The sequence below is a fragment of the Anoplopoma fimbria genome, chromosome 20 (assembly GCF_027596085.1).
Source record: "Anoplopoma fimbria isolate UVic2021 breed Golden Eagle Sablefish chromosome 20, Afim_UVic_2022, whole genome shotgun sequence".
In the NCBI taxonomy this organism is placed as follows: domain Eukaryota; kingdom Metazoa; phylum Chordata; class Actinopteri; order Perciformes; family Anoplopomatidae; genus Anoplopoma; species Anoplopoma fimbria.
In genome coordinates this window covers 13,640,964-13,656,542 of record NC_072468.1, presented here as the reverse complement: position 1 = coordinate 13,656,542, position 15,579 = coordinate 13,640,964, and the positions used below count along the sequence as shown (strand labels likewise).

The window sequence follows — 15,579 nt, the reverse complement described above, 5'->3', positions numbered from 1 at the left end:
CTTGGATACCGGCTATTTGGAGCCAGAGTCCGTGCAGTAGTGATCGGGGGATGGAGTTGCGGTATTGAGGTCCCGCCCATACACCCGCCTGACTGACAGGTCCCATCTGCTAATATGAAGTGGACCGGGTTTATGACCTATACTGCAGCCAGCCACTAGGGGGCGATAAATAATTTTGGCTTCACTTTAGGGAAGCTGTAATGTTGTCCATCTTTAATACAGTCAATGGGAAAAAGACAGATGCTTTCTGTGCTTGAATAGCCTGCAAACAAAGTAGTCTGGACATATATATTTGTCTAGGACAGAGTACGGATATATGTGTCATCCTAAACAGGTTATAAGGACTAGAATCAGATTTGACTCCACTTTTCCAACAAAGTGTTAAATCTAGTGAGGCGACGGCTCAAAACTCTCATAAACTGGCTACTTGTAAGGGTGACCATTATTTTCTAGTTATTGGAGACTGTGAACCAAAGCAATCAGAAACAAGTGATAGGCTATCTGACTCACAGTTGTGCTTGAAGCAAGGTGAAGGAAACAAGATAAAAGAAAAGACAGCATGAACTTGGAGACACTAGGGACAGTGAGGGAAAGGCAGGAGAGGGGTAGCAGTGTTCACACCGAGCTCGACACATCCCACAAACACACACACACACTTACGCACACATATCCATATGAGTGCACAACCTTTCAGACATATGCACACAACCCTAAAACGGCTGATCGGCCTACAACTTCTCTGTCTAAGGTCTGTGTTTGTGTGTGTGTCTGTTTCTCCTACTGATGCCAATGTAAGTAGAAGCGAGGAGTGACCTCGCAGCCATGCCAAGTTTGTAAATGTCAAAGGTTGGAAAAAGGCAGATATTCATGTGATCCTTCACAATTAAACTGTATTAAACACATTACACAGCAATGGCGTTGAGTTGTTATACGTGACCGTTGATTAGTGTCAGCACTGTCACTGAGCGGTAAGCTTTTACTGTGAGCGAGTCAGTGTGCTGTCCTGTGATTACAAGGATTGGCCTGTTGTTAGTCGGGCGGGCGAGGCCGAGCGATGGCAGCTAAGCGTGTTTCTGACTGTGTGTGAGTCTGTGATCACTGGAGGTGACATGTTACCTGGCTATGACAAACAGCACACAACTGACACCCAAGTAAGCCAGCAGAATATACATCCAGATATCGGGCGAGAGGGGGTTGAGGAAGGAGAAGACCCCAGGGTTGGTCCCGTTGGGCTTGCGGTACAGTATACTTATACCCAGCGTCATGAAGGGCTTGGAGAAGTCGATAATCTTCTCGCGTGCGTATGTGATGGCGAGGGGAGCCACTGCCAGATCAGCCCTCTGTCAACAGCAAACATAAAAGAGAAGAAAGATAGACTATAAGTCACAGGCACAGGAAGCGTTTAGAGGCAATCAAATTAAGAAAACAGGGTCTTTACACACTACAGAGTCTGTCCCAAGGCACTTAGCAAGAAATTTAAAGCCCTCTTTCTGTTTCCACCCATCAAGTATACTCCCACTATGAAAGTCACCCTTTTCCCCAAAGAGCCTAAATCAAGGCATTCATTTATTTTCTTTACCTACTTTCTCCTTAGTTTGGATGACTGCGAGCTGTGGCCTATCATGGTACTATAATTTATATAATGCACTGGGAGATAGGGAGACATTCACTTATGTAGGTCATATAGATTAGTATAAGCATTCAAATGAGACTGTTTAGTAACCTGTTACAATGTCCTCACAGGACTTAATGATATTTAAGTTAGAAGTTCATACGTTACATAACTACATAACCGTCTGATATTGACAGGGGTGGGTTTATATTGGAATCAGTTGAAAGTCAGGTGTGTCTCATAGAGATGGTAAAAAGGTACCTTGGTGCGTTGGTATCAGGCGGTGAGGGGTCTGATTAAGTTGCTGTAATTGACGAGATGGGATCAGGAAGGGGTTGAACAGGCAAGAATATCTATTTTAATATCCTTTACAGCTACTGCTAACTGTTTCCAACCACTTTAAAACATCTTTCAGGGACACAATTTAAAGTGGGTCAGAAGGCTCATGTTTTACCAGCTTGAAGGGGTGGTTTTGGTTGGCACACTTGTTCCCAACCATGAGGGACTTTGGTACTTAGTTCTTCCTTGCATTTCCTCTGTATTTTGACTACATCATTTTTATGCACTGTATGGTTGTGAAGTAAGTGGTTATGTGTAGGACAACAATGTAAGAAGTGATGCCATTATTGCTATTGATTTTCTTTCACATTTACATAAACATGAGATACACTTGTATATGCCATGCAGGGCTCGCACCACTTCCATTTCTAACAATTGATTATACTCCTTCTGAATGGTTCCTCTCCCCAAATACTGCTGAGGACTTGAACCTTGCGATTTTCTCAATTAGCATTTTGCATGGGTTTTCCTATTTATTATTTTTTTCTTTCTGTAACTACAGCATTTTCTTCCTTTTTCAAGCACTTTTTTGTGGTAGATACAGATGCAGTAATAAAAGCTATCCTTGTGGTGATGTGACACTTCATACCTGCCTGGCAGGACTTAACATTCGGGGCGTTACGAATAAAGGAAGAAAACGCAACTCAAATTCTGCAAGTATTTTACTTTTAGAGCTCTTATTGTGAAAAGAAAGAACCATAAAGCATACCCTGCTTTATGGTCTATTTTACTCTTAATGGACCATAATTTACGAAATGAACATCATGCTGTATTGAAGAAGACTTAAACTAGAGATTGAGACAATAAATACATTTTTACAATGTTTGTGAATAATGAATGAATAAAGCAAGAGAGAAGTAGAGTCATTTTCTCATAGACTTCTATACAACCAGATGGACAGTAGAGAGAATGCAAAGTTAAGTCACTTCTGCATCAGCTTCACCTTTTGGAACTGCCCACCTGGTCCGCGCTGCTGTTGTCAAGGCTGAGAGGAGTGATAAAGTTTACTGTCTAGTTTTATTGTCCTTGTAAATAGAGGTGAACTCAACCTGTTCCACACGATTAGTCAATGCCTTTAGTCACCTTGCAAAAGCTCAGAAAAGTAACCTTGTAATGAAAAAAAATCCCTTTTTTGCAGCATTCCAATGTGAAAGTATACATGACAATAATAACAGTGTGAAAAAATATATTGACGTGCAAATTAATCCCACAAAAAAAACGCCCCTGGCCTTCAGGGTTAATGTTTTGTAAAGGTCCCACAGTGGAAAAAGGTTTGCTTATTTGTCTCTGCTCCAAACACATTTGTCTCTTTGCAGCAAACGCTGAGCATCAACATTACTTTTCTATAGAGTTATTTATAATATGGCTTAATCCCTTCTCTGGCAAGCACAGGAGTCGTGCTTATATGTGCGACGTATGCTTTAGAGATATAGAGATAGGGATGTATAGAGCCTGCCCGGGAAAGTCATGTTTCCATATCTGGGCTGAAAAACGTGCTGTACTGTTGGCAGTTAATAAATCTCAGGCTGCATTGTGACAATAAATGCTAAACATCAACAGCAAGGTCAAATGGTTCGTTTCTCAAAGATATATCCTTTTTGTCTTATGAAGGTTGCCATACATCACTTGAGGAGGAATTGACTGCGCTTCCTGCTCTCAGCTGGGATACATAAAAAGTCCAGCAGATACCAGGCATCTCTGAATTCATCCCAACTACCCTACGAGGCTCCACTTTGAGCATTAGCAAGACCAAAGATAATTTTGCTAAATTCCTTTGACAGGATGCTTCCAACTTGTTCAGCTCAATTCAGCCTGTCTCCCTCAACTGAACTTCTTCCCTGTGAGTCCACACTCCCCAGTCTTCTGAGTGTCTGCTGCAATCACCATCTGTCTCAGTCAAGCCCTGTGTGCCCTGTGTGAGAAGCAGGGCAATCCCATGCTGAACATCATCTCGCAGGGGATTGGGCCCTTCAGCCATGATGGGAGCGGACTATCTGTCACGATGGCCAATCACTGCACTGATCAATAGCTGGAGCAGTTAAGGTAAACTTGACCCCTCTTGGGTCAGATATTGACTATTGGCCGTGCGGCGCCTGCTATTTTTCTGCCTATGCACTTTATCCTAACTGGGACTTTGTCGGGAGTAATGATCTACACTGTGAGCACAATGTTTATGCTTGTGTGAGTTTTAATAAGCTCTGTAGGGGAAACACGTCCTGACAGAATCTATGCATCACTGTACTTTCAAACAGAGCTAGTTCTTAGCTCCCTCTTATATATTTTTTCATTTAATTTCTCTCTTAGTGCGTTTCAGTGAAATACTCCTCATTATATCTTATTTTTGTCATTTTTAACTAAACATTTGGACAGTAATAGAAGATATTTTGAAAATTTACACTAATGTTCAAGTCATGAACTAGGGGTAAAATACAATGAAAAAAAAGGAAAGCAGATTTAAAATTGGCACCTCTGTAAAACCTGTTATTAACAAACAAAAAGAAAGGCTACTGCAGGGGAAATACATAAAAATGTTGATCTGGAATCTGTATTTTTCCAGTAATTGATTCTGTTGATTTGTTTTTTAGGTTCCTTCTGTAATCTATACTATTATTGTACTTCCCTGCATTGGATCAATAAAGTTATTGTACATTTGAATAGCTTGTTTTCTCGGACCAACATTCAAAATCCAAAGACTGTATAATGTTTATGAATTCATTATAACTTAATTTTATTTTTGTTTGGTAACCATTTCTTCTTCAGTAATTACAATACCAAGCTAATTGCCAAATTTCCACAATTTACTTTGTGTGAACAATGCCATTGGTATGAGCTCTTTGAACAGGTGCAAGTTGACATGTGTTGGCTGGGATCACATTCATGCCTTTTCTTTAATATATATGATATGATGTTTAGAGACTCACATGGTCCATTAGCTCCTTGACCATGCCATTCCATTGGCCCGTGTTCTCATCCTGGGCTCCGTATCTCCCATCTTCCACCAGGCGGACCTCGTAAGTGAAGCCCAGAATGTTGGCCAGCTCTCTCAGCAGGTCTATGCAGTAGCCTTCGAAGCGGTCGTTCCCGTACAGCGGCTTGTCAGACTTCTTGAACATCACATATGGCTCCTCCTGTCAGGTGAAATAATGGAGGAGCGATGAGTCTCTACAGCACTTGGCATCTTTTACCCACCGATAAGGCCTATTTGAGAGGGTGTCTGATGTGTGAGATAGGCTTTTCAAACCGCGCGAGCCCAAACACACACTGGCTCGACGAGAAAAGTGTGTGTAAAGCAGCTGTGTTTATGTATGTGTTTATGTGTGTGTGTGTGTGTGTGCCAGCAGTCCCAGCTCTGTGATGTGAGGTAGGGTGGGTGCAAAGTGAGGCATGACCATAATAAGAGATAATCCCCCGTATCAATGACTCTGTGCTGCTCTCGGGCTCAGCAGGCTGGCTTGGGGCCCGGGCTCGGCTTTCAGGACACCACATGCTTTGTCAATAAGATAAGCGATGCTGATAGACGGACACAAAAAGAGAGAGCAGGAGCCGGCACATCCCCTCTGTTCGCAGCTGGGGAGATTACTAATGTCTTCTTTCATACTGCTTGTTTTCCTCCGCTCCCGCCTACTGAGCATCTCCTCCACCGTGTCCTTCTCCTCTCTCTCTCCTCCACGCCTCACTTCCTGTTTCCTCCTCCTCCAGCTTCCTCCCCTCTGTACCTCTGCTGCATGCACCATCTGTCTTTGTTAGCCTTAGACGCTTGTTCTCGCGGCATGTCCCTCATTTCTACGACTCCCTCGACTCTCTCAGACAAATAAATCCCAAAATATATTGTCAGGCAGGTGTGGTTTGTAATATAACTGTGTCATGACTGAAACAAAAATAAATAAAATTAAGATTGCTAACAGCTCTGATACATTTCTATGCCTGGCCTTTTAACAGGATGTAGGCTGTGAGATGTTTGCAGATGGGGAACAACAGTTTGTACTATTCACTAGTAGTGGTGGGCGAAACTAACTGCTGTTTTTCACGATATCATTAATTTTCTTTGTAGCAGTGATAACAGACAGATGTGGAGAATGATGATTTCACAGAAAATTGTACCTGCACCCAAAAAACGTACACAGAATTGATGTTTCCTCATGTAAAATATTTAAAAAGCCACATACATAATGACTTCTGCATGTCATGTTTATACTATGTACATGTATACATTATCCATTTACCATATGTATGATGCTGTGACATTGTGGTCCCTGAGACAAAATCAGTGTTTTTACAGGTGATATCTTTCATAGAAAATATTTGAAATGAATATGTACATGTGTGAATTTGTCGAACATGAATTACTGTTTTACATGTAATATTGTGAAATGTTTGTCGCTAACAGAAATAATCACATTTTCACACGTGACCTATATGCATTGATCACATTAGTGTTCAAAGTGACGTATAAGGTAGTTAAGACAGGCCCAAGGGCACACTATTATGATAGGCCCTAGTTATAAAGCATGCACGCACACACGCACGGACACACACACACACACACACACACACACACACACACACACACACACACACACACACACACACACACACACACACACACACACACACACACACACACTATGCTATTGGCTCGGGATTGTCAAATAAGACTTAACATTGGACAACATCTACATACACACTACCTAGCAATCATCATTGCATATCTGTATATGTTTGGAAAAAACAGTTGATTTATAGTTTCAATAGTTTATGTAAAATAAGCATATCATTTTGTTTTAAATTGCTACTGACTTTTTGAGGGAATATAGAGCAAATGGCACCAATTTAGTATTAATGTGAGCTTTTCTTTAGAGTGTATAACCAGATTAATAATCTGAATCACATGATGGCCTATTCCCACTAAAGGGCCCCAAACCAGTGAGTACTACACATGTAATCCATTTACATGTTTTACCCCCAACAAGACCAAGACAATGGCTCTATAGTAGATGCTTATCATGGAGCAAACTACAATCATTAATACCACTGACAAGATACTCTTTCCCATCGCTTCCTTCTGCCCTAAAATAATTAGGATATCTGTTCAAATTAGAAGCGACAATATTAACCACACTGCAACCATAATATCATATACATGTTCTATCTACTGTGGCTCATGTGCTGCTACATGATACCTAAGCAGCTGCAGGACCGCAAGGATACTGATGTAATGTTGATGAAAGAGCAGAAAGCCCTGTCCACATACAGATCAATACCAGTGCGGCTGCACTGTCAAGACATACAGTACAAACACCAAAACACAGCAGTATTTGTTTTTACAGTAATTGAAGGTGAATATAAGTGAAATGTACGTAACCTCTCATCCAGCTTTTAAAATAGGCACAAATACTGTACCCAGTCAGCTACCGGGGACAGCACCGACCCATGGACAGGACAGCGGTGTGCAGATGATGATGTGTATATTATGTGTATATTACGTGTGTATTTTCCCCTACACATTCATTCCAACATCTAACAACCCAAGGTAGGTGTGTTTTCCTTTCTTCCCATCGCCATGGTAACTGCCACAGTGGTGATGATCATGCTGTGTTTTTAAATCCACACAGGTAGGTTTTCAGGCACTTTACATACTGTGTGCAGTAAGGACTACTGCCAATATTAGAGTTTATGAGGAGGAATAGGAGTTTCATCTTTTCAGATTTGTTTTTATCCTTTCATTTTCAAATATGTTAACTCTGCTTTGAGAATAGTGGGTGAAAAGTGAAACCTCCTAACTCAAATGCATTACTGAAATTCCCTCTGCACACGTGATTTTTGTTTGTTTTTGTTATGTTGGAGCTAATGTACAAATTGGGAATCATTAGCTTTCAGGGAGGGCATCAATGTTACTGTTTAGTATAGGAGATTACATTTATAGTTTTGAGTGTGAGATTGTTCAATTTGGGCTATTTGTATTTCCTCATGCTGGTTTCTGGAGCACCTTGAAGAAAGGCTCTGTAATCTCCTTTTCAGTAACACACATCTACACAGCAAAATCCTCTTCTCAACATGACCTGCTCTCTATCACAGCCAATGAGAGGACGTAAACACAATAACTGCATGGCGGTAGTCTCCTATTCAGTAATGAATCATAGCTGAACAGAGGTTGCTTAGGTGTAACTTCTTTTCTATAAGTGTGGCTCACCTTCACCCCATTTCACTATGTATAAATATATCAAAACACAGTTACTGCAAGAAATAAATTATAGCACAGTACTGTCGTAGATATCTACAGCTAGGCCAGGTTTACAGCAAACTTTTGTTGTTTTTCTCTGCTGAACACTTAAGTTTAGGCTCTCTGCACTCATCATTGGCACAAATGCATTTTTTTCCTGTCAAGACAGCGAGAAAATCAAACATCATGGCAACACTACATTTGATATGAAGTTAGTGGAATTTTACACCACACCAGTGTTCAACTGTGTGCATGGAAAGGTCACAATAAAGTCAACCAATATCATGACCGCTATCCATTTAAGATACCTCTGACTAATAAAAAGGACAAAAATTGTTTCATTCACCCACACCCTTCCTGACTGTTGGGTTATTATAAAATATAGCTCATACATCTACATAATTCCCAAACGGTACTTTTGTTGGGCTCATCATCAAAATGACCCTGACGCAGTGTACCTGCCGCCCGTGGGTGATGTAAACCACCATTACACTTTGCCTCTGTAATGTGCTCTACACCTGACCTTGCAGTGTACATATACATATACATGCGCGTACCTGTAATGTAGGATTACACGTCGATGAACATCACTGCTTTCTTCTTCTCTGTCAGAGGCATGTTTGAACAGTAAATTCCCCCTCAACCCCTTTAAATTATAATTTCATTCTCCTCTTTACAATTTGACCGTTCTCTTCCATTTTCTTCCATGTTAACTAGTGGAACAACTGTTATCTAGCATGTGGAGCACAAAGAAGCTATTGTGAGCCCATTAGCAGCTTACGACCTCTGACCTTCTGTCAGCTGTAAAAGACTGTAATTATCATAAATTGTCGCCAGGCACATTTACAAAAAGCACCTCTCACTGCAACATTCAGTAATACCTGTGAGTCTTTCTGGACATATAACAGCTCTCATCTTCCATCTGTGGAACTGGAAATGGTACATGGAGGAGGTTTTTATTTTCTATTTATTAGTCATTTAGTTGCCATGTTATGGTCTTGGGATTTTGGATAGTCTATTGCTTATGCAATGCATATAAACAATCATTCTTTTTTTTTTTAAGTTCACGCTCATGTGTTTACCTCTCATTTTGTGATTGTCTGCCAAATCCTGATTTGTTTCACCTGAGTCCATCTCACCTGTGTTTCATGAGGTAATTAATCATGAGGTAATTAATCCCTTGTGTGTTTAGTCCCTGTCTTACTTTACACTCTTTACACAGTTCAGAGGAATACTTCAGAGCTGAGCCCCACAGCTTTTACTTTTAATTACGCAGACATTGGTGAAGCATTGTGGTCCAATGGCAGAGGAGTAGATAACTAACAATTTGGTGTCTGCTGTACTCACCCAAATCTGATTATTAGTCAACTCCAAAGCATCCTCTGCTGCCATCACTGACATTCTGCATAACTCATGCAGTTTGTTTATTTTGGTTTGATAAGACCAACACTGGACCAACAGAGAATCATCCATGTCTGCCCTTTATGAATTACTGCCTCAAAAGAGACGCTGCTCAAAATAACTTTTAATGGAGTGGTTTGATTAGGCAGCCTGGTCCTCCAGCTGCTATACACATGCTTTAATCCCAATTAATCGCATCAACACGGGCCCAGTGACGAACATAATCTGACACATGAGCACATTGCCCAATAAGATTACATACGGTACGTGTGTGTGTGTATGTGCAATCTACACTTGGCAACACAGTGACTAATGCAGTGAGCTAAATAATATAAATTAATTTACAGAAAGGTTAACACTGTTGTCTGTTACAGTGCCTCCAATCAATTGATTGACATTTTACTTGGCCTTACTTTAGGTGAATATATTTTTTACAACTTCCAGTGTAACAACTTTAGCTTTACAGTACATTACTATACTCTGTGCAGCATGCACATAACTATGTTCTGTATCTATATCACGTCCCCTTTTGTAAGTGGCCTTATTTCTTCCGGTTGTACAGGGAAACACCCTCCCTAAAAGTCCCCCCAACTGCACTTGCTTTCAAACTTTACATTTACCTGTGTTGGTATTTATAAAGCGAAAGAAGCACAAGGGGGAAAAAAGCAGTATATCTTTTGTATTTTTTCTGCATCAAATCTCTTTTATAAATTAATCTGTGAGTCACCCTGCTCGAGATGTAAGATGAAATATGAGAGAAGTGCTTTGGTGAAGACCTGATGCTTCAGTTTGATATTGCTATAGATCCTTTTGACTTGTTTTCAACGTGTTTTCAATGTGTTTTCAACGTGTTTTCAACGTGTTTTCAACGTGTTTTCAACTAAACAAGCTCAAATTTATTAAGTACTTGCCACTATTTTTTTAAGTGTATAAGTATGCACTAAGTGACATTTTAATAGTTTATAGGTCCTTATATGGGGTTATTTAAAAAAAGAAAAAGCTTAAAAGAAAATTATTTATTGGCTTGTAATAAATGTATAGTCTTAAGCATTCTAAATCGTGAACGTTCTGATATGGTGAAACATTTTGCTGTATTTACACATTTACAAATACGGTGGGGGTTATATAACCCTTCACCCTGAAATACACATACACTAACAAACACAAACACACACATTCCCTCCTGTCTCCTGCAGATTGAGGCCGGTGCATCTTTAATTAAAAAGATAGAGTGAAGGAGAAGCTGAGCATCTCTGTGAAGGAAATCTAATTAAAGCTATATCACATCCCTGCTCTCTGCAGCCTCCTCTTGCACACAGAATCCAGCCCATTCCTCTCAACAAATGAAAAACAATGGATTGTTTGCCCCAGGAAAACAAATGATATTGCCTTACTTGAGTCAGTTTTAAACATTTATTTTAGTAATATTGATTCCCTTTCATGAAGTGTGGCTGTAGTGGAGAACAAAGCCAATCATCCAGGTGCTCCCAGCAAGTGGTGTGATGTAAGACTACTGCTCACTGGCTTAAACAATAGCAAAATATGATCCTGAAGATATTGTGAAATATTTGTATATATACATACATATGTTTTTTTCTCATTAACTAGCTATGAATTTATAAATATTAATGAATTTATAAATGTTTAAAAATATTGGCAGTAAACTTTGCATTTCAACAGTCTTTGTACGACAGCCTATTGCTGCCACTATTATAATTATTATTATATTATAGATTATATCATATCAGAACTTTTTCTTGTTATTACAAAAAAAGATTTTTCATATCCACTCATAAATGTGATGGATTCTAGCCAACGCTACACCCTTCTATCAAGTGTATGACAATCTGGACAGTTTATTTTTCCTCAATCCTTCTGACAAACCATCTAACAAACCAACAAACCGAACTGAAAGCATGACGTACTTGGCGGAGGTAATAATCTTCATTGATACATTGGACAATATGTTCAGTTCTTCCTCTTTTAAAAAGTGTAGGCCTACATATATATATTTTTGTCACACTTCTATTGCCAATCTTTCTTTTTTATTTACGTCTCTTGACTGTTGCAGTACTTGTTTTATCTTTTACTTCCTCTTATATGTTTACTGTTACGCTTCAATAAAAATTAAGGCCAGTTCCTTGTAAGTAAAACCTATTTGGCAATAAACTTGATTCTTGAATCTAATAATGTCCTGCTTTTGTTGTAACATGAAAGGTTGGAATGTTTTTTTTCCCAGAATAACTTACATATGATGTTATAAGGAGAAAAAGTACCAGTCAACGCCTAAAGAGAAGATACCGCAGTCTACATTAGCTAGGAATGTTGACGTAGACTAGTGGAAGGAGACATAGTAGAAGTACCATCAAAGTTATGATGTGAAGTGTAAAAATGTAACGAAATGCATGAGATATATGCTGATATTACCGACACTGGTACTATTTAATTGTATTTAACCACATGTATAAGATAAGTGCTAAGGTAAGACTTTGTACAGTATGTATGTACAGTTCTACATAAAATGTTTAATTTAGTGTATGATAACCAACTCAATCTGTTTCTGGTTATCAGTAAAATGTATGGTGGTATTGAAAATGTAATTGTTGAGATAGTTAAATTTTTTTGTGGTTGGTAGCATCCTTACATAATTTGTCATTATAACATAGCACTGAAAATGTACACTGTCAGTTGATATTCTGCACTGAAGGATATATTAAAGTAAACCTGAATAGGTTTCATTCAACACTGACTAGTTCATTACAAATAAAATTGTATAGCTAAACAACCATGACAACAGGTACATTGACTTAACTTTGATGCCATGGGGACAATATTTCAATGAATGTTGGCAAAAAGAACTACTGTCTGTTCTAATGTCTGATTATGTCTTATGATCAGCCGATGGCAACATTGGCTCCTTGAGGCATATTAAAAACGTGAGACGCATCACACAGCACATAATCTCTAGAATAGGTATAACACTAACAACACGTTTGATAGATTAATGATCCTTTACAGTACTTATTTGTCAGATTGATTTAGTGATTAATGCAACTGGTCCTTCATCATCTTTCCACATCTGTCTCCTTCCTGAATGTGGTACATCCTGGAAGGTCTGTGGGCTCTGGCACCGGCTTGTTTGCATTTCCTCACGTCTCATCCAAGAGCAGTTGCCCTCAATACTGACAGCCAAATGGAAATGAGACCTGATCTGAGACCAGAGGTTGTTTCATTTTTCAGCCAAACGTTTTAATCATCGGATTTACTGTCGCTCTCTCTCTCTTTTTTGTTGTTGAAAAGAAAATACACAGATTTGTGCTACTTGAAGAACCCATCCTCTCATCCCACTCTAGCATCAGTACCTGTGCTCAGTCATTTCACCTTTAACTCACATCTGAAAACAAGGAGTTTTCGTACATGGTAGACAGAAATGTGAATAACGGACTAACACTTTGGCTTGGTTTCATGGGTTTGTTGACAATAATGACAAAGGTTCCCTAACCAAGTTTATTTTTTTTTGCCTAAACCTTACCAACGTCATATGAATTATTTGTTATAGTTATGGAAGGCACTGATAGTCCATGTCATCCTGCTGACGGGGGCATCAGATCAGAAATATACATACGGTTCCCTCTAGAAGGCAATGAAAAACAATGCATTTAGATGTCTAGTTTGGAAGACTTATTAGACAGTAATAACATAAGCTATTTTTGAGGTTAAATAGAATAAAGCAAATACTATATGATGTACTTTAATCTAGCACAGAAACAGATATGTCATTGTTAAATGAGAATCCAACACTGAGGCAGCTGCTCGATCAAAATGTTCAATCAAATGTAGTATAATATTGTGCAACACTAACCCTGAGTTTGTCTATTATTTGGTACTTTAGAGGCTTCTGCAGGTAGCTCTACTGTTCTTCCCTATGGAAGTGGGAGCAGGCCTGCTCCTTGCTCTCTCGCAGACATTACACAGTATATTATCTACAGATTCAGCCATTAGCCTAAAGGTACTTCATTTCCACCGCAACATTACGGGAGTGATTTCCAAAGTAGATAAACTGTTGATAGGCCAAGATCTCAACAGTAATTACATCATGTTTTATAGTACATAATCCCTGAGAAAATGATGAGAAGCTGGATGAAAGTGTGCATCAATCAAATGTAACAAACCCAATTATTGTCAGCCCTCCCTGCTTTTCCTCGCTGCTCTCAGCCATCACACATCTCCCCATGACTCAGTCCTGATATGGCAATTACAGCCGTGAAGAGTCTCTGCTAATAACTGCAATCCAATCACTTCACAGCACGCGCGGAAGGAAAGAAGGCCTGCGATAAATAATGACAACCCACAATTTACTTGATATTGTTATTTTTTTGCTTGCTTCTTCAATAACGGGATCATAAATTGATTTAATTTGGCCTGCTTCTATGAGCTTCTTCCTCCACTGTCATGGTTCTGCACACACACACACACACACACACACACACACACACACACACACACACACACACACACACACACACACACACACACACACACACGCACACACAGGATGTAAGGTGAGTTAATTATTCAGTGACAGAAAAACAACAGACCCAGGTCCTCCATTTGGCAATAAGTTTGTGGTAATTACATTAATTCAATTTATTGTTCACTGTGTGCACCGATAGCACGCTGTTAACTTAGTCCTATCTTTGTGAAGAGATTGAATGACTAGTTTTACATTAACATTAACTGTATGGAGTAGGAACTGGAAGATGATTAGCTTAGCTCAGCATACATACTGGAGGCTGGGGGAAAGGGATACCCTGGCCTTATGTCAAGAATACATCTTTTCACAATGTTTCCTTTTATTAAAGGAGCCTTTCTTACAGGGTAGTTCACTGCTGGGACTATGTCTTTGTTAACAACAGCTGTGTGCAGAAGCTTCCTAGAGTCTGTCTGTCAAGTTGAAGCAGCAAGATGTTGCACAAAAGTGCTGGATCGATACATAAGAGACATACATAAAATTGGCATTACTTCAATTTGACTGAAGTTTGAATTCTCCCATCACAACACTACTCCCCTACGCAATCTGTGACCTGCCACCAACCAACATCTGCAAAATGTGGTTGAATATTTAAGAAAATCCCTCAAAAATGTATTACATTTTATTTATCTAGCAATACGTTTATCTCCATTTTGGTTTAAATTATCTTCATTGAATGCTCCACAAACACTATCAAGTCATCCTTGTGTTCCTTACCATGGTAAAGAATGAACGCTGTTGACCTGAGTGTTGACCATGAGTTGCGTCTGTTTCAGAGATTCTGAACTGCCAGCTTGGCGATCAAGTAAAGAATACTTCTGGTCAATTAATTTGTTTTTCTTTTTTTGCAAAACAGTCAAAGGTTAATATCATGTTAAGACAAAAACTTGAATCAACTAATAAACATAGCATGTGTGATATGTTTGTAGTTATATAATGTTCACTTTGATTATATCATGAAACTCAGCCTTAAATATCACAATGACATGACCTCCAAGCCAAATTCATTATTATGTATGCAACATTCTTATGATGCTCCATATCACTAGAGGCAATGATGGCAATAAAGACACAGAACAGACAGATTTTGCAGCTTTTTTTCAAGGTTAAATCTGAATTCTTTGGATTTTGGCACCACTGGCAACAGAGGCATAACACAATATGCCGGATAAATGAGTTGGTAGAAGGCAGGGCCTTAAACCATGCAATCTTATTGGACAATCAATCAGTCAATTTGCCCTGCCTGAGCCTGCTTCACCAAATAGGAGTCCTCCACAGTGGTGAAGTCAACTGGCAATTTGGGAATGCAGTGCTTTGGGGTACTCTACTTCAATTGAGTCGGAGAGCAGCATCCCTAGAAAGTGCTCTAAACAGAAGGGCAGCCTAGGCAAAGCACTGAAGGATTTTTTTCAAGAAGAAAAGCTTAAAAATAATGACATCTTTGAAGGGAGTGTGTTATGGATAAGAGCCATTCTA

General features: G+C 39.3%; 1 protein-coding gene across 2 annotated transcripts in view; it reads right to left on the bottom strand.

Annotated features, from left to right (window-relative positions):
* The window catches only part of grik2 (glutamate receptor, ionotropic, kainate 2), a 228,737-nt gene that overhangs the window by 55,378 nt on the left and 157,780 nt on the right, over positions 1-15,579 (bottom strand). For both annotated transcript variants that reach the window (XM_054622400.1, XM_054622401.1), the window contains exons 10-11: positions 4,873-5,079; positions 1,117-1,340 (exon numbers count right to left, since the gene is read on the bottom strand). In XM_054622400.1, the coding sequence (XP_054478375.1) occupies positions 1,117-1,340; positions 4,873-5,079 (431 nt within the window). The remainder of the gene's footprint in view (positions 1-1,116; positions 1,341-4,872; positions 5,080-15,579) is intronic.